General features: G+C 46.1%; 1 protein-coding gene across 1 annotated transcript in view; it reads right to left on the bottom strand.

Moving 5' to 3' along the window:
- PYGB (glycogen phosphorylase B) overlaps nt 1–13,607 on the bottom strand; it is a 55,824-nt gene extending 42,217 nt beyond the window's left edge. The window contains exons 1-2 of the mRNA XM_032351602.1: nt 13,230–13,607; nt 201–302 (exon numbers count right to left, since the gene is read on the bottom strand). Coding sequence (XP_032207493.1) covers nt 201–302; nt 13,230–13,472 — 345 coding nt within the window. The 5' untranslated portion in view covers nt 13,473–13,607. The remainder of the gene's footprint in view (nt 1–200; nt 303–13,229) is intronic.
- Nucleotides 13,608–24,982: the final 11,375 nt, after the last annotated feature.

Genomic DNA, 24,982 nt, shown 5'->3' on the forward strand with positions numbered 1-24,982 from the left:
CCCTACAATCCTTATGTTTGCCCCTTGAGGAGTGCCACCCACTGACCCATTCTGTCCCATGTAGGATAGACTATGACGTAAGTCACTCCTAGCCCCAGATGGAGAAAATGTCAATGTCATTGCTCACCTCTGTGAGGCCTGGATTAAGACTTAGTGTGCCATGAGAGGCTACCCAGCAGCAGGGCCCTAGGGTCCCGTACCTGATAAATGGCTTCATCACAAGCATTCTGAAGGCCCAGGTTCACCATTGTGTTCTGCAGTGTGCGGCCCATGTAGAATTCCAGGGAAAGGTAATAGATGCGCTGGGGAGGCAAAAGAAAGCATCTCAGATTTTGCATTCCAACCCCACACATGATGAAGATTAGGGTGATGAGCAAATTCATAAGAGTACCTACTTCGGTCTTTCATTTGGGCTACCCACACAGCCCCTAGATGGGCTCACTCCCTGTGCAAAGCCTTGGCCAACCTCAGCTTTCCAAGGGCAGCACTCAGGACCCTTTGACTACAGAGCCTCTGCTCACTGCCCTACTGGATGTAAGCTGGCCTCCCCCAGATGGCCGGAGGGAGGGCAGGGCAGTGCTGGGGAACAAGGCTCCCAGAATGGACAAAGCCAGGTCTGAACTTACCTTGGCCTCTTCCCCACCACGTGCCCATGAGTAAATGACCTCCTCACCTCTCTAACATAGGAGAAAACAACCCTGTGACAGGGAAGTACTTCCAAGTATTAACAACTTCTGACACCCACGATAAGTACACCCAGTCAACACAACAGGATGGATGGATGGACACATCCCTTTCCACTGGGCACACGTCTGGATAGTGCCTGCTGCCTGACTCTGGGGGACTAGGATATGCAACAGTCTGTGTAAACAAGGATAAGGACCAACCCCTCGCTGGGAGCTAAGCGGGGTTCTGAGCCCTTCCCACGCAAGGTATGAATTATTCCTCACAACCATCCATACAGTGGGCCATGGGGCAGCAGTGAATGAGCCACACTCTGGCCCTCAGAGTCTTGCTCTTACACAGGACTCCATGCTGCTTCCTGCCATCGAAAGGAAAGCCTGGGAAAATAAATGGGGAAGAAGGGAGAAATATTGCTTACAGAAGAATTCCAATGAATGCACACAGGTGGAATGAGCGGGACAGAAAATCACCACAAATACAGCACAGTATAACTGTCACAGATAAGAGTCACCATGAACACTGAAACCAGCAGACACAGCTTTACAGACTAATGGGGTATCTGTCAGCCTCCAACATCACCCCCAAAATATTTATTAATTACAATGGTGGTTTCAACAAATGTCCAAAATTCTGATATCTGTCCCTCCAGTAGGTTGTGTCCAAGCCCTTTCCCTGAGGGTAGGCTGGATTGGGATGACTCCCAGCTACTCAACAGTCTAGGAGTGGGGGGAAACTGTAACTTCATGGGGAAGGGAACTGGCTGTGGCACCTTCCTCAGGTGACAGGGATAACAGACTCAGTACCAGGTCACAGTGATATGCTGTGACGAGAAGGTACCCTGCGGTATTCCTTCCAAGCCCCCAACCAAGACTAATCAGGAGAGAGCCCTGGACAGGTCCCCAACTAGGGGTCATTCTGTGAACTGCCTGGCTAGCATTCACCAATTTGCCAAGGTCACGAAAGACAAGGACAGACCAATAACATTCACAGGTGGGAGGAGATTAAGGAAGCATAATAACCAGAGGACCCTGGGTATGATCAGGTACAGAGATAATATTAGAGGAAAAAGTGCTAAAAATCTGAAGAAGGTGCTGAGCCAGTGCCAGCTCATTTTGATAATGGTGTTATGGTCATGCAGAAAGAGAGCACCACACAATATTCCACACTATCTTTGTGACCCTCTGCAAATCTAATGTTGCTCCTAAATAAAAAGTTACAAAGCAAAACCAGGCTTTGGAAAGGGGTGTGTCTGTGGTGCACATGCACGATGAGTGTATGTATCTCAGATTCAGGTGTGAATCCATGGGGAAGTATGGACTGTACTATAGTTTTATCTTTCCTTCAGGTTAAAATGTTCAAAAGACAATTTTTAAAAAATCAGCTGGTTGCAGAATGCAGCAAGAGAATTCACTTTCCACAGACCGTCATCATCAGGCTTTGTCGGGCCAGGGTTTGACTGGGATGTCCAGCCTGTACAGGGTGACCAGCCTGAGCCACTTTGGAACCCATATTCCATGCAGTGACACGCTTAAACTGTATTTCTTTATACCCCATTTAGAATTCTGACCAGCAGCTGACCAGAAGCCTTTTGATAAAACTCCACGGTTTCAGTTTCAGCAGTGTCGTCTTCTGATTTTTTACAGCTGTGTTCATACCATTACTTCAAACTTTCATGCAGCAGTTTTTAGACAATTCTCCTCAGAACCAAGAAGCAGCCTCAGAAGGTGAGCCAAGGTAGAAAGGGGCTCCCAATTTGCAAAATACACAGCCAGGGGAATTAGGAAAATGGAGACATCCATGTCAATGGATTGGAAGGCTTAACATTGATAAAATGGCAATACTTCTGAAATGATCTACAGATTCAACATAATTCCTGTCAAAATTCTAGCTGGCTTCCTTGCATATTGATAAACTAATTCATGAGGTGGATTAGGTGGATCGATGGAAATGAAAGGGATCTGAAATAGTCAAAGCAATCTTGAAAAGGAAGGACAAAATTAGAGGACTTAACACTTCCTAATCTCAAACCTTATTACAAAACTATAGTCAACAAGACTGTGTGGTACTGGCATAAGCATGGACACACAGGGCAATGGAATAGAGGCCAGAAATCAACCCTCACATTTATGGTCAACTGATTTTCAACAATCATGCCCTGATAATTCAGTCAGAGGAATAATCTCTTTAACAAATGGCTCAGGGCAACTGGATATCCACATACAAAAGAACAAAGTTAGACAGACCCCTACCTCACACCATATATGAACATTAATTCAAAGCAGATCAAAGATTTATACAACTTGGAGAAGAAAACACAGAAGTAAATCTTCATGACCTTGGAATAGGCAATGGTTTCTTTTGTATGACACTGAAAGCACAAGTAAGAAAAAACAGAAAAATTAGACTTCATCAAAATTAAAAACTTCTGATAACATGAAGAAAGTAAAAAGGATGGGAAGAAACAGAATAGGAGAAAATATCTGCAAATCATATAACTGACAAGAGATTTATATCTAGAATATATACAACTTAATAATAAAAAGACAACCCAATGGTTTTTTGAGCAAAGGATCTGAACAGATGTTTCTGTAAAGAAAATACCCAGTGCCAATGAGCACATGAAAAGATGCCCAACATCACAATCAGGGAAATGCAAATGAAAACCACAATGAGACATCAATTCACATCCTCTATAGGACGGCTGTAATCAAAAAGTTATCAGATGATAACAAATGTCAGCTAGAGTTTGAAAAAATCAGAGTCTTCATATATGGGGTATGGAAAGTGAGTTCTAAAATGGTACAGTTGCTTTGCAAACAGTCTGGAAGGTCTTCAAAAAGTTAAAAGTAGATACCATGTGTCCAACTGCTCTATGCTGAAGCAGGTACCTAAAAGAAATGAAAATCTATGTCCACTCAAAAACTTGTATGTAATAGAGGATGGAAGCCACTCAAATGTCCATCAATTGGTGAATGGGTAAATAAAATGTGGTATATTTGTATCATGGAATATTATTCAGCCATAAAAAGAAATCGAGTACAGTGCACTTTGATGGCTCAGTTGGTTAAGTGTCTGCCTTCAGCTCAGGTCATGAGTCCAGGGATGGAGCCCTGAGTAGGGCTCCCTGCTCCATGGGAAGCCTGCTTCTCCCTCTCCCTCTGCTTGCCACTTCCCTTGCCTGTGCTAGCTCTTGCTCTGTCAAATAAAATCCTTAAAAAAGAGAGAGAGAGACGCTACAATAAGACGGAACCTAGAAAATACTACACTAGATGAAAAAAGCCAGTCACAAAGGACCACATATTATATGATTCCCTTTATAAAATATAGATCAACCTATAGAAAGAGAAAGTAGATTAGGAGTTGCCTAACTGGTTGGAGGTAGGGAGTTTGGGGTGGGTGATAGCTAAAAGCTGTCGAGTTTCTTTCTGGGGTAATGAAAATGTTTTAAAAACTGACTGGTGGTCATGGCCCAACTCTGTGACTATACTGAAACTCTGTGACTATATTGAAACTGAATTGTTACTTTAAATTGGTGAACTGCATGGTATCTGAATTTTATCTCGAAGCTTTTACCAAAAAGTATAAAATATTAAGGGCACCTGGGTAGCTCAGTCAGTTAAGTGTCCAACTCTTGATTTCAGCTCAGGTCATGATCTCTGGGTCCTGGGATCAAGCCCTGTGTTGGGCTCTGCATCAATGGAGAGTGTGCTTGAGGAGTCTCTCCCTTGTGCCCCCACCCCCATGAACACGCACATGCTCTAATAAATAAATCTTTAAAATATATATATACATAAAATAGTACAAACAATGTATAAAATTTTGACAGATTATAGTAAAATAAATGTACATTAAGTAGAATACTTCCAATGTAAAGATGATAGAATAAAAATGGCATAAATGCCCATTTTTCCCTAAAACACACTGATGGGAAGTCAGAACAGGGAGAACTAAATTAGAAAACTGGCCCTCATACCTCTTTACCACCGAGCTGCAAGGGGAGGACAAAGGTGATTGTCCGCAGCTGGCTTCTGCTTTTCTGAAGTGGAGGAATGGATAAAGCACTTTACGCTCCCAAACCTGTGCACTCACACACACCCAGAGATGCATGCACTTATGTACACAGTCACAAGTGGGCACATGTGCATGCACTTACAGATGTGCACACTCAAACCTGTATGCAATTCACTCACTCGCATATGTCTACTCACACATATGGACACACACAAACACATGTACACACTCATAAATCTGGGGACCAAGAAAGGGCTGTTTGCTCCAAGGCTGCACACATCCTCCAGTCCCCTGCCCCATTATCTAGTTGCAAAAAGCTAGTTCAGGAAGAATTCCCTCCACTCAGGGAGATGGAACTCAGGATCTACATCCTGAAATTTAAAACAGGAAAACTTGCCCCTTTGGGCTGCATGGGAAAAAAATAATAATACAACTAAAAAAAAAATTAAATAAAACAGAAAACAGAACAGGAAATAAGAAGGGCAAACAACACCCAGCATTTATCAAGGGACAAATACAACTTGTTAATACAGACTAATCCCAGATATCAAGAAACACTGATAAGGTAACAAAAAGACACCACCACACACAGAAAGAAAAATAAATAAGAGATAAAACCACCACAGAAATGGAGATACTGCTAAATGCAAAACAGGGGCAAAGCTGGAAACAAAAACCTGGCTGGAAAAGTGAACAAAATGGGGGACAGCACGAAAAAGATTGGAGAGGAAAATATCCATACGGAATACAAAGAATACCTAATATCTGTGTGATTAGTGTTCCTAAAGACAGCACCTGAATAAAATATTAAAAACTTTTTTTGATATAATTGAAGAAAACTTTCCATACCCAGCTAAATTCACAAATTCAGAGAACCCATACGTTAAAAAAAATCATGCCGAGTTCCGTCTCTGATAGCCTTTTCTCGCACACTTGGCAGCACAGTGAGTGAATCCACAGCCATGCTGAGGACAGCTGCTGTCACCACGGCTCATGGTCCATTGCTTCTTCCCAGATGCTATTTACTCTGCACTTGAACTGAGTTATTGTCATACAGGGTTTCCATAGTGTTGCGCAGCCCCTCCCTCCAAACGGGGCTCAGCCACCATAAGAACACATGGAGCCCAACAAAACCCAGCTGTCTGAGAAGAGTGTGAGTGAAGGTTTCAAGAACAGTTGTGCCCTTTTCCTATGTACACATGAAGGCTTGCTTCTCCCCCACGTAACTACTTTTGAGATTCTCCCCAAGAGGCTTTATAACAAGTTGGTAGCTCAGGAATATTAATCAAGACGTTTTTATGTTGCCTTTAACTAGAATGTGTGTTTTTATTTTGTTTATTTATAGATAGAGCATGCGCTCACACAATGCACAATGAGGGCAGGGGCAGAGGGTGAGGGAGAGAGAGAATCTCAAGCAGACTCCACACCCAGGGCAGAGTCCCATAGGGGGCTGGATCTCATGACCCTGAGATCATGACCTGAGCCAAAATCAAGTGCCAGACGCTTAACTGGCTGAGCCACCTAGGTGCCCCATAGAAATATGTACTTTTGAGTTGTAGTTCCATCTCTGCTAAAGTCTCTTTTTTTTTTTTTTAAAGATTTTATTTATTTGACAGACAGAGATCGCAAGCAGGCAGAGAGGCAAGCATAAAGAGAGGAAGGGAAGCAGGCTCCCTGCTAAGCAGAGAGCCGAATGAGGGGCTGGATCCCAGGACCCCGAGAAAATGACCTGAGCCAAAGGCAGAGGCTTTAACCCACTGAGCCACCCAGGTGCCCCTAAAGTCTCTAACTTTTAACTAGCATTAGGAAAACAGCTTGACTATCTTTTTGTAAGGGATGAAATGTTGGGTCTAGTTTTAAAATCTTCCAGTCTTTCTTTTTTCTCCCAAGTCGAGCACAATGTCAAGGGCTCAGTGGTTTATTTAATTCTACAGACAGTTCCAGGGAGCCTCCCCTGTGAATTAGAGGGGAGCAGAAGCAGTGACCCTAGGGCTCCCCCAGTCACTCAGAGAAGACTGGAGACAGTGGGCTCTAAGTCAGGCATAGCTCATCTGCCCAGTTGGAGCTCTGCACTCTGGCCTGTGGCAAGTTTTCTGTTGTTGCTGTGTAATTTGTTCTAGGAACTTTTATAGTTTCCTCAAATGTATTGAAATTGTTTTCGCATTTCCTTAAGATGGTTCAGAGTAAGGCAAACTGAAGAAGGCTTGCCAGCGGTGCGGCCCAAGGAGATGAGCACACTTTGGAATCACGCACACTCAGGCCCAATCTCGGCATGTAGCCTGGCCAGCTGTGTGGCCTGGATCCGTACACCTCCCTGAGAAACACCGTGTGTACCTTGGGGTACAACCAAGCTTTGAACTCAGGCTATATTGGTCCCTTTGCCAGGCCAAACTTTCAGGGAGAGTAACAGAACCTAATTAGCAGGGTGGCAATTTTGGACAAAACCACTTGAGGGCACAGGCTTGGCATAAGAAAAAGCATAGTCGGCTCACCTGTGAAGGCCCAGCTCCTCAGTATGACCAAACTCTGCTGCTGCTGCTGCAAGTCCAGATTCATCCCAGGTCTGGCCCAGCCTCTTTCCACCCCTCCCACCCTCCCAGCTTCCCCAGCCACCGTCTGTGCAACTGTGGACAGGGCCACCCAGCTCAAGGAGAGCCAGCTGAAAAACCAGACGCTCCCCTGCTTTGGCCTGAGAGAGACAGGGACCCCTTTAGCCCCTCTATAGCAGCGGGGGGGCCTGCCGCCTAAGATGCTGAGCTAGGCTGTTGAACTTTCCTGTATGGTCCCTTCTTGCAATACGACTGTAACACATATTAAGAAGCTTAGACGGGTGCCTGGGTGGCTCAGTGGGTTAAGCCTCTGCCTTTGGCTCAGGTCGTGGTCTCAGGGTCCTGAGACTGAGCCCCACATCGGGCTCTCGGCTCAGTCTGTCCCACCCCCACCCCCACCTGCCTCTCTGCCTACTTGTGATCTCTGCCAAATAAATAAAATCTTAAAAAAATATATTTTAAAAAAAGTGGCTTAGAGGCAGCTTTTTTTTTTTTTTTTCAAATTGTGTTCACCTATTACAGGCGAAGCCTAAACTAACAGGCAGCACTGCAGAAAAACAAATGAAACTCCCTAACATAAAGAGATGAAAAGAGGAGCAACACAAACCCTACACCACACAGTAATCTCCTGAAGACATTTTAGGAGTTAAGGAATTTGAATTGTGGAGCTGGAGCTGAATGACAAGAGGCAGAGCCTCATTTTCTCTTTACACGATGGAGATTCATTAACAGAACTGGACTTCTACAGACCACCAATTTATTTTCCCTCCCCAAGGGAAAAGAAAGTCTTTGTTTAGCAGAAGGCTCTGAATGCTCTGCAGGAAAAGGAACAGAGAACTTCTCCAACATTCAGGGCAACGGAACACAGACTGGGCAATTGTTTTCAACAAAAAGAAGCAGATTCTGGCCAGAGACATGTCATCCTGTGCCCTGGAAAAGGCAGCAGCACTCCCCTTCTCGACCAGATTCTGTCTGTGCTATGTCTTCACACGCCAAATGCCTTCTCGTGGTGGCTAATCAGGCAGAGTGGCCCCCACAGCAGGCAGCTAGCTCTGTCAGGGAGCTGGCCAGGACAGAGACCACCAGCCCAACAAGAGGCCAACTCTGGTGGGCTCCCCAGCCTCTCCAGTGGCTCCAGGGCCACACTGCCCCAGCCTCTCCCTGCTGCCGACAACTGAGGCTCATCCTAATCTTCACTGGCTGTGTCACGGCACACATTCTGCTGCATCTGAGGGGCTTTTTGGAGAGTCACACTGACAACACCTTTATGAAACCACTGCTCTGTCTGCCATAAGGATGTTGAACATTAGCTCATCTCTCTCTTTCTTAAAGATTTTATTTATTTGAGAGAGAAAACATGTGCACATGGAGAGGCAGAGGAAGAAGCAGACTCCCCACTGAGCAGGGCACCCAATGTGGGATTCAGTCCCAGGACTTGGGATCATGACCTGAGCTGAAGGCAGATGCTTGACCGACTGAGCCACCTGGGTGCCAACATTATCTCAGTTCTTAAACCCCCAATCTATGAAGTCACACTCAAGCACTTTCTTTTAGGATTAAGTGCCAGGGAAACTTGGCTTCCTGTAACTGGAAGATTTTTGTTCCGGTGTGGATCAAGAATTTCTTTTTCCACTTTAGGTACTGGTACCTAGAACTAGAACATGGGGCTATTTGCTCAATTTGGAAAATGTAAAATATAATAATAGAATTTGAGAACTTACAGGGATCACAAAGATCACTCAGTTCTGCAGGGAACAGATTTCCTGTGTGCTCCGTGACATTTTTAAAATCCCCTCCCTTCTGCCTTCCATGCTGTTAAGCTCTACAAAATATCTACTCACTCCCATTCCAGTGCCAATCATGCAAGTCTCCCTCCCCCAGCCAGAGAAGCCAGAGCCTAATCAATTTATGTGAAATGATCTGGACTATGTCGAAGTAGGTTTATAACCCATGTGGTCCTAGTCAGCACTTTTTTTTATTTAAAAAAATTTTTTTCTAGTCAGCATTTTAACCAAGCTACCTCCACCTTTCATCTTAAGTGCTATTTCCAGGCTGAGAAGATGCTCAACTAGAGCTGAAATCACATGTAATTCCTACACCAGAAGATCCCATCCAAGATAGAGCTGACCAAACCTTTCTATAGTCTGACTACCTTGCTAAATTTGTGTTTATTTCTCTTCCCTTTACTGTGTCCTAAGAACCCCATCCTGTAGAAGGTAGGAAAAAAAAGCCAGTAATTATCTGTTGCTGATCTGCTTCTTATCTCAGAATGTACAGATTTCTAAATAGCTTAAAGCATGGATTTGTTTGATGAAAAATTAGGTACAATCTGAAAAGACATAAAGTTCTCCAAATTGTCTTATTTGTATTTATAGGAGATCTGTAAGAGGCAGCACCATGTCTCTATGAATGTCCTGGGTTTACTCTTTCATGGGGTTTGTCTAACAGAGTCTCCCTGATTTTTGGAAGCACACACTTACATTTTTAAGGGTAAAGGAGCAGCAAGTCTGCAACTTACTTTCAAATGGCTCAGAGAAAAAAATGTATTAATATGTAAAGAAAGGGACACAAGGGGACACCTGGGTGACTCAGTTGGTTGAGCAGCTGCCTTCGGCTCAGGTCATGATCCCAGTGTCCTGGGATCGAGTCCCGCATCGGGCTCCTTGCTTGGCGGGGAGCCTGCTTCTCCCTCTGCCTCTGCCTGTCACTCTGTCTGCCTGTGCTCACTCTCGCTCCTCTCTCTCTTACAAATAAATAAATAAATAAAATCTTTAAAAAAAAAAAAAGAAAGAAAGAAAGAAAGAAAGGGACACAAGAAATGTGTTAAAATGTTTAATGTTTGTGAATTTGCATGAAAAAGAGAATTTATTATTTCTGCAACTTTTAAGTCTGATAAAATAGAATTATTTAAAAAGTCATTTAAAAAGGGCTAGGATTCAGAAGCAAGGTCAGTGATGGTATTTCATAAAAATACAAAGGGTCCTTGCAGCCATCCATTGCATCTGGGTATTAGAGGTCTCCAGAGACACAGAATCAACAGGAAAAATACATATATAAATTTATTTTAAGGAATTGGCTCACACAGTTGTGGAGGTCTAAGGCTAAAATCAGATGAGGGAGGGAGGATGGTATTTGCAGTCCAAATGCAATCTGCTGGCAGAATTTCCTCCTGCTAGGGAGGGGAGAGCCTGGGGGGTGGGGGTCAAGGGTGGTGCTATCAGTCCTTATTCTATTAAGGTCTTCAAGTGATCAGATGAGGCCCACCCTACACAACAGAGGGTAATCTGCACAACTCAAGCATCCACTGATTTTAATATTAATCTCATCTAAAAAACACCTTCACAGAAACGTCCAGAATAGTATTGGATCAAATTTCTGGACACTGGGGCCCAGAAAAGGTGACACAGTAAATAAGCCATCACAGCTCTTAAGAGCAGAGCCAGATTGTCTTCTTCGAAAAATCATAGCACATACTCTGAGAGGCTTCTTAGTGTCATAAAATGACAGCTTAACCCTATCTTCCACTTGGTGAGCTGTCAGGTTAATCAGCAACACAAAACATCTGTCTATCCTCAAGCTTCTAGCTTGAGAGAAAATAACAGCTCTCTGGTGTCAGGGAAGTTTGCCCATGGGATACAAGGTCAACTTCACAAAACAAGTGGAAACATACCAAAACTGGGTGTGTTAAAAAGACCCCAGTGGCTTGTCCCATCACTGAAAGGAAATCTTTTAAGTGGAGGCGGTGGGCAGCCAAGAATGCAGAAACACTGCTCTAGATCATATTCCTTTAACTCCTGTGTCCAGCCAAACCATAAGATTAATCATATTCATTATGGTTATTCTATCAGAAATATTTAAGACTGCAGTCTGGGCCCATGGTGGAGCTGTCTTTACTTAATCTACTATCACGGCTATGCTGTGAGCATAATTATGGGAAAGAGCTGTTAGTAAACAGGCAAACAACCTTCCATTTACAGGCTGTGCGGTTTCTTTAAAAGACAAAACTTTCCATCTGTATCCACCACGGCAATCAAAACTCAGACCTCTCACAAGAGGCAGGAGGACTGGGAAAGCCGTTTTGTTAGAGGAATTAATTCTGTTCATTAAAGGTCATTTCCGTAATCCCTGAGCCTCACTGTCCTTTTCAGGATCTAATTATACATAAACACTTTACCAGGAACGCAAGGTTTGGGGGTGTGTCCTGGCCCAGATCCAGGGAAATGTCCTTGAATGTGCAAGCAAAGCTGTACCCCTGTCAACTGCTACACTGACAGCAAAAATGATGTTGCAAACCAGAGCTCTGACATCCTCAGGAGTTCTGGGGCAGCCATTGCCTCTTGGCTAGTGTCCCTGGCAAAGTCATCCTAAGCCCCTGCTGTAAAAATCCATTTTGCCCATTTGGTGCCACTTCTTTCTATGCCGTCTTGCATGCTAAATGTGAAGCAGCCCATTTGGTATTCTAACAAATCTGTCCTTCTTACCATCTCTATTTTAGAAAAAAAGAGTTCCCCAGAGTAAATTTGGAAAAGCAGTCAATCTCAGTCTTACCACTTATTAAACATTTCTTAATGCCTCATGAAAATACTCTAAAATACTATCAACAAAGCTAAGCACTGCCTATGTGTATACTGCAAATCGGGTATTTGCAAACTGGTTTCAGGCCTGCAAGTGTGTCCTTTCCTCATCAGTCGCTCTACCTCAGAATCACAGAAAGAACAATATTCTCTACAGTCAAGAGCAAAAAGAAAAACCCCAAACTGGCAGCAGATGGGTGACCAAGACTATGATAGGCCCATCAACCTACCAATGGCATTCGAGAAGCATATTTACTAACTTGGAAAGCTATTGAAAAAGCTACAAATGTCAACAGAAAAACCACAAAACTGTACATGCAATATACTTTTAAAAATGTGTATGTATATTTAATAGAAAAGAATCTGAAAGTCCATACACTTTTATTTTAATATGGTTAAGAGTAATGGAGTCCCATCAGTGACTTTTCTTTGGCATATTTCATCTTTTTCTACATAAGCATAAATTTCTGCAAAATACAAGAAGTAACAATTAATTAATCTCCGCGATTAATTACTTAATCTCCGTGAACTTTAACCCAAAGACAACGTTCTTCAAGGAAGGTGTAGAAACCCCTAACGACAGAGCTTTCTTGGAGGGCTCCTTCTCTGAGCTCCTTACCCCCTAGCAGGCTTCCTCAACGATTTTCTTCTGGTCACCGCCTAGCCAAAAAAAGCCCCACAATTCCCCGCAGAAGACTGAGCTCACCCACCTCCGACACAAAATTGCCCAGGCCTGGCTCCAGTACTCTCTTCTCCAATACTCTGCTGCAGAAAAACAAAAGGTGGGGGGCGGGGACAGCGGAGGAGGAAGCACGGACTGGGCCGCCGTCGCGGAAGCTCCGGTCTAGAAACAGACTGGAAAATTCCGCCAGGACTCCGGGGCTCAGCAGTCGCGGGGAGCAGCGGACCCCTGCAAGACTGAGCTCTTCGTGCTAAGGGTCTGTGGGCTCGGGCCCAAGCAGAGGATGCCGAGGCCTGGTCCCCCGGGGACCCCAGGGTAGACAACACCCTAATCTGCCTACTTAGACGACCTCCTGACCCCCCAAATCCGCTCTGCGCCCGGGGTGGCAGTGCGGGAAGTCCCGGACTAGGCCTGTGCAAAGCTGGCTGACCGGGGAAAAGCGGTGGGAGAAACGTGCCGCCGCCGAGGCTATTCTCCCAGCAGAGAGCCCGGGGCGTGGACCACCGACGGCCTGCGGAGACGGAGAGGGGGTGGCCGTGCCCAACTTAAAGACAACCCGCAAGCACAGGCACTACGTGCGTCTTTCAGGGAGAGACGCGTCACTCTGCTCTCTCGCCACAGGGGCCCCCGGCTTGCGAGAGCCGGCAGAAGGGCTGCCCTTTTCCGGGATGGGGCAGCGGCCGCGGCAAGACGGACGGAGTGACCCCAGACAGGCGACCCTGGCCTCACCTTGGGGTCGCGCTCGTAGTAGTGCTGCTGCGTGCGGATCCAGCGGCCCACCAGGTGGTCCCGCACCGTGTGCGCCAGCGCGAAGTAGTAGTCGCGCGGCGTGGCCACGTTGCGGTCCTTGACCAGCGTGAAGTGCAGGTGCCGATTGAAGCTCTTCCGCACCTCGGCCACGTCGCCCAGCCCCGCTATGCCTCGCACACTGATCTGCTTCCGCTTCTCGCTGTCCGTCAGCGGCTTCGCCATCGCGCCGGCCAAGGAGGAGAAGGACGAGATGCAGAGCGAGGAGAACACGCGGACACCGAGGATGCTGCGGCGGCTCTGGAGCCGGGCACTGCGGCTAGGCGGCTGGCATGGGCCGCGCCTGCGCGGTGTGCCGGGGCGGGGCCGAGAGGCGAGGAGGGGCGGGGCTACATAGGGGCGGGACGCTAGTCTCCTGAGTCAGGGCCTCAGGAGACGGGGAGCGGCTCAAGGGGCGGGGCCTCCAGAGAGGCACTGTAGGGTCCCGGGTCCAGGCTTTAGTTGTCGGACGGCGGCAGGGGCGTGCTGTTTCACAGGTGGGGAAGATGAAGTGATTTACCCACGTCAACTAAGAGTGGGGTCTGACCCAAGATGTCCAAGCCCGGCCAGAGGCGGGGAGACTGGAGGAGCCGGAGGCCTCGGAAAGAGCTTCGATCCCGCCCTGCCTGCCCCCAGTGCCACGTGGGGATGGAATACTCTGTTTTTCGCGGCTTTTGGGATTTGGGGGCCCGCGTCCCTCGCCCGGCCAGGGTTCCGCGCTGCCCCAGCTGGGAGCGCCCTGGGTGCTGGGGTGATGCCGAGGCCTGGGAAATGGGAAGGGAAACCGGTGCATGTTAAAAACGCACCCACCAACGCCTGGTGGGCTCAGTCTCCCGAACTGGAGGCGGAGTGGCTCTGAAAACGACAGCTAACGTAAAACTGCTCATACTGATAAATGCCAGCCTGGCTGCGATCCTCGGCCTGGGCTGACACACAAGGCTGGTGAACAGGAGCCAGCATTCCCCAGGGGCACTGCCGCCCTGAAGTGTCACAACAACCCCTCTGAGGAACAACCGCTGCTTACTCACTGAGAAACTGGATTCCCTAAATCACTGGCCCTCACTTTGCCCTACAGATTACTTCAGGAAGAAGGAAACACCACACTCTGGCCAAGGATCTGGGTGATGTGATGCAGGCTCCGCCATCCCACCCAGGTGGGAGCCCCAGATAAGGGGAATCTGGACACAGACTCCCACATCTGCTTAACACGGGGGGTGGCAGTGGTTTCCCAAGGGAACTGCACCTGGCACCTTGCATACAGCTCTGCTCTGCTCTGAGCTTCTGCTTTATGGGAGTTTCACCCTGACCCCTGCCTTTCTTTTCCTTTGTTCCCTGGATGCCCACGTCCCACTCCCTGTAGTTACTTCACTGCGGTGGAACAGTCGCCCAATTTTGTGCCACTGCAGGTTTGCACTTGGTGGTCTCACACTGATGGGCTGCAAAGATTCCCCACTTACATGGAGGTCAAATTTGCCTGCAGAAGATGCCATGAAAGTAGATGCAGGAGTTTTCTTGGTGTGATACTTCAAGTAATCCTCTTACGTGGACTCTCTCCTATATGCATACTTCTTGGAGGACTATAAATGTGGAATTAATTGCAGCCTGACTGCAATAAATTGCAGGCAGGCTGGCATTTCTCCAGGTGGTCACTAATATAACTGGAATGGATAATGAACCCCATGGTCATCTCAGCCATTTTCAGATAAGTAATTTTTAGATAGTTTTAAGTGTTGTGAAGAAAAGCACATTAAGCAGCCAGGAGATGATATCTGAATTGAGACCCCCCCCAAAATATTAACGAGTAAAGAATCTGGGGGAGAAGGAACTACAGAGGTCCTGAGGTGGGCACCCACTTGGACAGTTCACAGAACAGCAAGTCCAGTGCAGGTGGAGCAAAGAGGGCAACTGAGGGGTACCAGAATATGCCAGCCCCAAAATGCCTCTTTGGCCTATAGACTATTTTGAGCTAAAGGCTTCTGAGAAAACAGCAAAAGCAGGAAAACTCTAAAAATAGGGCGCAAATTCTCCCTTTGTAGAGGAAAATTTACATTTAAAAGGGCACTTCCATTCCTAGAAATCTTTCCGCTCCTAACAGGTGTGACTATAAAACAACTAAACAACTTTCATTTACCATATTTCTGGTCACCTTCCCATAACTTGCCTTCCTAGCTAGGACGCCCAAACCCTCTCTGTTGTTTTAGTCTAGAATGATATTTAAACTCAAATTCTAACCACCACTAAGAGTTGCTCATCTCAGGGCGCCTGGGTGGCTCAGTGGGTTAAATCCTCTAACTTTAGCTCAGGTCATGATCCCAGGGTCCTAGGATCGAGCCCTGCATTGGGCTCTCTGCTCAGCAGGGAGCCTGCTTCCTCCTCTCTTTCTGCCTGCCTTTCTGCCTACTTGTGATCTCTGTCTGTCAAATAAATAAAATCTTTAAAAAGAAAAAAAAAAAGTTGCTCGTCTCTGGGTACTCTTGGGTGTTTGTGTGATGCACATGCTAATAAGTTTATGTTTGTTCTTCTCTTGTTAATCTGTCTTTGGCCAGCCAAATTTATAGGGACCCACATGGAGAACTTGAGATAAATAGCAGAAAAGATTTATTCCTCCCCAAGACAACCAAGGGATACATTCAGACTGGAGGTGGGGAGCCAGGTCAGGCTTGATAAAGAATCTGGATCTTCCAACAGAGCTGTAGGGCTTCTGAACAGATAAAATGGGAAGAAAGTGGGCTCAGCTTTGCCCCTCCAAGGAAAGGACTGTTCTTTCAACACTGGATGTGTTGCATAAATAATGAATCTTGGAACACTGAAAAAATAAAATTTAAGAAAAGAGAGAGGGAGACTGCCTGGGATCCCAGCAACACCCTGGCCAATCTGTGAGGGTCAATTAAGTATTGCAAATGAACACAGACCTGGCCTTTCAGGAAATGGGAGACAAACAATAAATGCATTATTTTTGAGAGGTCCATAATTGTAAACCTCAGTAGAAATAAGACCATCAGCTAGAATGATATTGTGGAATTGGGGATTTCCCTTTACTGGGGTATGTAACAGACACTCATAATGACATTAATGTATTGTAAACATTGATGTCAAAAAGAAATCTATAGGGCACCCAGGTGGCTCAGTCAGTTAAGCATCTGACTTTGGTTCAGGTCATGATCTCAGGGTCCTGGGATCAAGCCCCCTTCAGGCTCCTTGTTCAGTGGGAAGTCTACTTATCCTTCTGTCTCTGCAGCTCCCCATACTTGTGATCTCTCTGTCTCTCTCAGATAAGTAATAAAATCTTAAAAAAAAAAAAAAAAAAAAAAAAAAAGAATGTTCAACTAACTGAGCACCCAGGTGCCAGGGTCTTTAATCCATTTTATTATTTTTTTTTAAATCCATTTTAAATTTAGTTTTGTGTGTGGTATAAAAAAAGAATTTCATTCTTTTGCATGTAGCTGTCTGGTCCTAAGTTCTGCTACTTCTTAAGTGATTGTGAGGTAGGGTCTAAAGCCAGCAAGAGTCAGTTTAGGAGGTCCTCCTTACCCAAAGGACCCTCTCCCCTGGAAAGGTGGCACAGACAGGGGCTGGCAAGGGACAGGGTGGTGAACATGCTAATGACAGGAAGTTGGTTACACTCCAGGGCCATTGCCCTGGTGTCCTCCAAGCCAGAAACATTCCCCAATGTTGATAGGCTTGAACTGGACAAGCCCTTGCAGTTTTAAGATTAGCCTGGAATTGAATACTGGATGGGCTTCCTGCTGTACCGGAGTAAGCTGGGGGACAGCAGTTCACCCATGGGGCCAGGGTAGAAGGGCCAGGCGTGAGGAGAGTCTGACATGCACACCTGCACCCCACAACTCCTGCTCATTCAAGGTCAGACCCCCAGGAAGAAATCAGCCTTTAGAGGTTCAGGGTCCTCAGTATCACTCCTGTCCCTTAGCACAGACCTCCTGGGAACGCAAGGAGAGGAAGGTTCTAGTACACAGGCAGGCCTGGTTTTTGCACAGCCTGTCTCTGCAGAGAATATTTAAGCTCACAGTGAGGAAGTCTGGCTCAGCACAGCCTGAATTAATGTAAAATGAGGGATAACAGCTACCTGTGGAAGTCACCCTGGAAAACAAGTGTCTTTGTGAATCCATGCACAGCCCAGGGGGAGGGTGGGGAGTTGGACTGGAGGTGCGGCTGAGCCGGGCCTGTGCTCCTTAGGCTGCACGAGGAGGCGCCTGGTCTGTGTCACCTGCTCCCCTGGCACAGGAGCTTCCCAAAGTCTCTGGCACTCTTGACACCTGCTGTGCACAGCTCAGGCTGTACATCTGCTCCACACCCACAGAAGACACAAAGAAGGGGCTGGAAGGAGACCGGGGTCCAGCCCAAGGGGAATTTTAGGATGCTTTCTGTGGGAGGAGCTGTGTAAAAATTCCCAAGAGGACAAGGTAAAGGGCTCCATTATTCATTCCTTAAGCCTCCTTGAGTCCGGTGGACTCATTGTCAGGTGCCCCCAGGAGGCCCACTTCACCTGAGTAACAGTTATAGCAGACCCCTGGCCCCTGATTCCTGGGAGGTACACAAGAGTGTCAGAAGGCAGGTGCTGGGGGCACCTGGGTGGCTCAGTCAGTTAAGCATCTGACTCTTAATACCAGCTCAGGTCTTGATCTCAGGGTTGTAAGTTCAAGCCTTGCACGGGGCTCCATGCTTAGCATGGAGCTCACTTTTAAAAAAATGGAGGGGGAGGCAGGTTCTGATTCGGCAGGTATGGAGTGTGGCTGCAGTCTGCATTTCAAACAAGCCCCCATATTCTGGGAGCACACCTTAGGAGTTGAGGCCTTACAGGATAATCACAGCTCAGAGTTTTTAATTATAGAAATTAGTAGAAAGGTGTTTTGAAGAAATCATGATTTCCCACACTCCCTGCCACTGTCCTCTGCAGGGAGGGAGGAAGAGCAGTTCCTCAAGGTGGCTGGGCTGGATGGAAGTGTCCCTCCATTACATCTACCTATCTCTGCTGACTTGGAATTTCCAGACTGTGCTGTGACTCTGAGTGAGCTTACCTGGGGCTGTTAGGGACAACCAGTGCCTTTTGGAGGATGGGTGTATGCCACACCATAAATACATCAAATTGTTTTCTTTCTTCTTTTTTTTTTTTTTTTTCTTCCAAAACAGGGTTTGAACTCACGATCCTGAAATCAAGACCTGAGCTGAAATCAAGAGTCAGACACCTAACTGACTGAGCCACCCAGGCATGCCCATCAAATTGTTTCTTAATTGGCATCTCCTACAACTTGCTATATCACGATTTCCTGCCATCTCCTGACCCCTGGATGAATGAATTAGCTGAATTTTTCAATGTGCAGAGCTGAGGATGAGGTCTGGACCTGTGGTCCACACTCCTGCTGGTATCTGTCCTTCCCTCCATGCCATGACAATGTCTCAGCACCCCTCTCCTCTTGCTCCTCCTCCTACCCAAAGCCAGGGTTACCTAGTTCCTGCCTGCAGACCCTGGACTTGAGGACCGACTCCTTGCTTACTCTTACCAGCAACTCAGGTCCACACCCATTAACATCACTGCTGGTATTCCGCAAGGCTGAGTCCCTGGCTCGGCCCTGCTCCCACTGACCCTGATCTCATCTTGGCCTCTGCAGTTTCTGTATCAGTAAGAACACTTACAGGTTGATACATTGAAAAACTGGTAGTATTCCTTTTGTTTAAGTTTATTTATTTATGTAATCTCTACACCCAACGTGGGGCTCGACCTCATGACCCCAAGATCGAGAGTCACAGTACTCTTCCGACTGAGCCTGCTAGGTGTCCTGGTAGTTTTCCTGAAAGTTAAACAAACACCTGCCTTGGAACAAGCTATTTTAGTCCAAAGAAAATACCCAACAGTAATGGGGTGCGTGAGTGGCTCGGTTGTGTTGAACAGCTGCCTTCCGCTCAGGTCATAATCCCAGGGTCCTGAGATCGAGCACTGCATTGGGCTCCCTGCTTGGCAGGGAGCCTGCTTCTCCCTCTCCATCTGCCTGCCTCTCTGCCTATTTGTGCTCTGTATCTCTCTGTCAGATAAATAAAATCTTAAAAAAAAAAAATGAATACATATGCCTACCCAAAGGCATGCACAAAAATGTTTGTAACAGCCCTAATCAAAACAGTTCAAACTGGAAACCATGCAAATATCCATTAACACTGGATAAATACATTGCAGCATATTCATACAGCTGAATAGTCTACAGTGGCGAGAACGATCAACTCCAGCCAGGAACGCGGGCGAATAATGCTGGGTGAGAGCATTGGCACTAGAGCACATCCAGTAAGATTCCATTTACATGATGTCCTAGGACAGACAATTCTCTAGGACATCAGCCTTAAGATTGGTGATTGAGTTTGAGGGGTGGATACCACTGGGGATGACATGAGTCTGCGGGGTCTGGGAAAACTATCGCAGTATGGCATGAATAAGTGCAAAAGTTCACCTTGTGCACACTAGGAGCCAGTCCCATGTGGAGAGCATCTGTGGACATGGTGAACACCACAGACTGGGGGCAGAGCCTGGGGTTTCATACTGTGCAGTCCCTGGCCTTCCACCATCTTCCTCCCCAGCTTATCCTGTTTCCTCCCACCACAACCAACAGACCAACGGGGCTCCAGATACTTTTTTAGGCCAGTGGCTTTCTGCCTACTTCTAGATCAGGTGCCAACACCACAAAGGGCCATGGGCATCTTCTCCCCCAAGCTCCCAAGGGCTGTCTCAGGAACTGAGGTCCTCCAAGAAATCTGGGGCCTCTAGCCATTTTGTTCTCTGCGGGTCTAGACTCCTTTCACCCATCCTCGGCTGCTCTTTAGTCCTCCTGCTGGGATTCCTGTTGTAGTTTCCTAATGTGTTCCCTTTCCTCTCAGACACTCCCTAGAACTGTCCTTACACAGGCTGCAGAATTGAACACTCCTTCAGGGGAAGGTTGAGCCCAACACTGCTCTTATAAACCACAACCCCAACTGGGCAAGATTTCTAAGCCAGTCTCAGCCACTCCCTGGCAGGGCTCTGGGCAGGCGTGGGGCTGGCCCAGAGGGGGATCTGATGTGCAGGAAAGGGATGGGGGGCACCTGACTACAGTGGGTGGGCATTCTGACGTATCTGATTCCAAAGGAACCAGGCAGGAGCGGGAGTGTCAGAACCGAGGTGAGGGTGGGGAGGAGCCCCAGAACTATGGAGCACAGGGCTGCCTGTGTTGCTGTGAGGGTCTGTGAGGAACCTTCCCCTTTTGGTTCTTGTACCACTGCCTCTTTCAGCCCCTGAGTGGGAGGCACCCAGTCCCTTGATCTCATGGAGTCCCTTCCTGGAGGAGCTGGATGTCGCCACTTTCCCTGATGGGTACTGGGCCCTCGGTGAAGCTCCTGCCTGGCTTAGGGTTGCACCTGAACCGGCCACTTCTGCTTAACCTAGGGCAGGTCCTCAGCCCTTACATGGCCCTCAAGCTAGGAATACATTTTATGTTTTTAAATGACAAAAATAACCAAAAACTCAAAAGAATTCTAATTCTCGATATATGGACATGACATGAAATTCAAATTTCAGCATCTGTAAATCAAGTTTGGCCAGAACACAGCTGCAGCCATTCTTTCACATTCAGTCTAAGGCTGCTTTCACACTTCCACAGCAGAGCTGAGCAAACGGGACAGAGGCCACATGGCTGCAGACCCTGAAGTATTTACTATCTGCCCTTAACAGAAAGAGGTTGCTGCCCCCAACCTGGAGTGTGTCCCCAGCACTGCCTCACATGTGTGGGCTCCACAAGTGGACACTGAATAAAGTAGTTCCCAGTGGATCTGCGTGCAGCGTGGCAGCCAAGGTGGATTGGGGGGTGGAAGAGGCAGCTGGCCCCGGCAGGACTCTTGAACCTTCTTTATTTTTTTTTTTTAAGACTTTTATTTATTCACTTGAGAGAGAGAGAGAGAGCATGAGAGGGGAGCAGACTCCTGAGGCTGGGAGCGTGAGGCACCTGATCCCGGGACTCCGGTATCATGACCTGAGCTGAAGGAAGTTGCTTAACCAACTGAGCCAACCAGGCACCTTTGAGGCTCTTTAAAATTCATATCACATCAAGGAAATGAATGGTCAAACCACAGCGAGGTACCAGAACTCACCGGCTAGAATGTTTAGCATTAAAATGACTGGTGAAAGTACCGAGTGTGGGTGAGGATGTGAAGCACTGCTAATGGGAGTGTAAATCGTAATTCACATTGGAAAATGGTTTGGCAGGTTCTTACAGTTAAACATACACTTACCATATGACCCAACCATTCCACTTGCAGGTTCAGGCATACCTCAAAGATACTGTAGGTTTGGTTCCAGACCACAATAAAGCGAATACTGCAATAAGATAAGTCAAATGAATTGTTTGGTTTCCCAGTGCAAATAAAATGCATATAAAAGTTATGCTTGGACACCTAGGTGGCTCCAACAGTTGTTAAGCATCTGCCTTCAGCTCAGATCATGATCCTGGGGGCATCCTGGGACTGAGGACCACATGGGGCTCCCTGTATAGTGGGGAGTCTGCTTCTCCCTCTGCCCCTCCTCCTGCTCGTGCTCTCAAATAAACAAATGAAATCTTAAAAAAAAAAAAAAAAAAAAAAAAGTTATGCTCACAGGGGCGCCTGGGCGGTGCAATCAGTTAAGCGTCCAACTCTTGGTTTCCGCTCAGGTCATGATCTCACAGTTGTGAGATTGAGCCCCGTGTTGGGCTCTGGGCTCATTGCAGAGTCTACTTGAGATTCTCCTTCTCCCTCTGCCCTTCCCGCTTATGGATGCTCCCTCCCTCAAATAAATAAATCTTAAAAAAAAAAAAAAAAAAGTTATGCTTAGGGATCTGGGGCTGCTCAGTCATTAAGCATCTGCCTTTAGCTTACATCATGATCCCAAAGTCCTGGGATCGAGCCCTACACCGGGCTCCTTGCTCAGCAGGAAGCCTGCTTCTCCCTCTCACTCCTGCTTGTGTTTCCTCTTTTGCTGTCTCTCTCTCTGTCCAATAAATAAATAAAATCTTAAATAAAAAAGTTATGCTTATACTATAGACTATTAAGTATTATGTCTAAAAAAAGCATGTATCTTAATTAAAAAATCAGAGCCATTATTGGAGTTGTCAGTGACTCAGAATCACTGATCACAGAGCACCCTAACAAATTTGATAATAATGAAAAAGTCTGAATTATTTCAAGAATTACCAAAATGTGATATAGAGACACAGAGTGAGCAAATGCTGCTGGAAAAATGGGACCAACAGATTTGTTCAATGCAGGGTTGTCACAACCCTTCAATTTGTAAAAAACAAAACAAAAACAAAAAATATTACCTGTGAAGTGCAATAATGTTTGCTTTGCACAATAAAATGAAGTATGCTTGTATTCATTCAAAAGAAATAAAAACATGTCCAAAAACCAACTTGTGCAAAAATGTTCACAGAAGTCTTATCATTAAAGCCCTAAATGGGAAACAGCACAGGTGACTGTCAACAGGAAGAGGAGGAAACAGGTAGAATATATGGAAATAATGGACTCCTACTCAACAATAAAAATGAATAAACTGCTGACCCGCATGTTGATATCTCACCCACACTCACCCACACACATGCTGAGCCGAAAGCCAGACATACAGAAGAGCACATACTGTAGGATTCCATTCATATGAAATTCCAGAACTGGCAAAAGTATGGTGCTGTGATGGAAATCAGAACTGTAGTTACCAGGGGCCAAGGGTGAGGGGACTGTCTCGGGACTTTCTCGGCCAATAGAATAGGGGTATGTGCCTCGTGTATTTGCCAAAACCGTTTGAACTGTATAGTTAAGATCTGTACACCCTTCTATATGAAAATACCTAAGCAAAAATAGTCTTAAAAAAATTCACTAGAAGTAAAAGCTAAAACAATCTTCAGTTCCAAACACAGGCAGCCTTTTGCAAATCCAGGCCTGTAGGAAGCAGTACCAAATTCCTTCAAGATTCATTTTCTGCAGAGGAATTCCCGATGAAGCTCTGAGCCAACTGTGAAGGCTCCATGCAAGACGGAAGTGAAGGAAGCCTTCTTGAAAGAAAACCTACTTGCCTTGCTGACAGTTTAACCTAATGTGTTAAATGTGTTTGCCTTGGGTGGAGTCCTGGCCAGGCACTCCCACTGAGTAAACAAGAGGATTATTAGCTCCACTAGGAAATCTGGAGGGTGGGAAGGGAAAGTCCGTGTCCCTATTCTCAGGGGTTTCCAATTCTCCTGTTTTCTTTCAACCTTTCATTATTCAGTAGGCAATAGAGAGCCCTTCCCCAGGAGCTCAGAACTTAAAGGACCCAGGGGTTCAACAGGAAGGAGCAGACCTGAACTCACCCCAGGGATGGGATTTTCTCTTAGCTCACAGGTGCAAGGGGTGTCCATGAGACTGGAAAAAGTCTCAGGGTTGCCTTTCCATTTTGATTCCCTTTGTTCTGCAAATGGCTTTGAGTTTGATGTAGCCCCCACTTGTTTACTTTGCTTTTGTTGCCTTTGCTTTTGGAATCAAGTCCATAAGATCATGGCTAAGGCTGATGCCAAGGAGCTGACCACCTAATTTTCTCCTGGGAGTTGTATGGTCTCGGGTCTTTTGAGTTAATTTTTGTGTATGGTGAAAGAAAATGATCTACTTTCATTCTTTTGTGTGTGGCTGTCCAGTTACCCCAATAGCATATATTGAAGAGACTGTCCTTTCTCCACTGTATACTCTTGTTTCCTTTGTCATAGATTAATTGACCATATAATTGTGGGTTTATTTCTGGGCTCTCTATCCTGTTCCATTGATCTTTGTGTCTGTTTTTGTGTCAGTACCATATCATGTGTGAAACAGAGGCAAAAGAATGAATTAAATTTCCTTCCTATTCACAGCCCATTGACAAATCCTGGAAACAGGTACAGTGACCTTCCTCTGGGAGCTCAGCTGCTTTGATGTTCATGTTAAAGGAAAATGCAATCTTAGCTTGACTCCCTGCCCCCCACCCAGGATCCTATAAGTCTACTTTAACATATACATTCCTTTGGAAACTTCCTTTATCTCTAAACACCCCCCACCAAGATACGTGTTAGCAACCATCTTCTCCAAGCATATGGCCCACTGATACCATCTGAAGGGTCTCAAGACTGAGGGTTTACTAAACAATAATAAATGACTTTTTGCTAACAATAACTAGCCCCCTCAGGATCCTGGAAACCTTGTTTCCAAAATACCTTGGAGGCTTGTACTATTCCTAACCTCTTCCCAGCTTGAAAGTATATAATCAGCCACTCCTCATGACCCCAGAGCAGTCCTTCCTGCTCAGGGGTCCCGTTCTTGTGCTTTAATAAAACCAACTTTTTGCACTGAAGATGTCTCAAGAATTTTTTTTTGGCCATTCACTCTGAACCCCACCACTTCAAACCACATCACCACACTGTTTTGATTATTACAGCTTTGTAGTAGTTTGAAATCAGGGCTTTGTACTTAAACTTTGTTCTTCTTTCCCAAGATTACTTTGATTTTTGGGGATCTTAAGTGTTTCCATACTAATGAGGATTGTTTTTTTCTGTGAGGAATTTTGATAGGTATTGCATTGAATCTGTACATTGATTTGGATGTATGGACATTTTAACAATATTAATTATTTGACCCATAAACATGGAATACCTTTCCATTTATTTGTGTTTTCTTCTATTTCTTTCACAAAT

The sequence above is a fragment of the Mustela erminea genome, chromosome 7 (assembly GCF_009829155.1).
Source record: "Mustela erminea isolate mMusErm1 chromosome 7, mMusErm1.Pri, whole genome shotgun sequence".
In the NCBI taxonomy this organism is placed as follows: domain Eukaryota; kingdom Metazoa; phylum Chordata; class Mammalia; order Carnivora; family Mustelidae; genus Mustela; species Mustela erminea.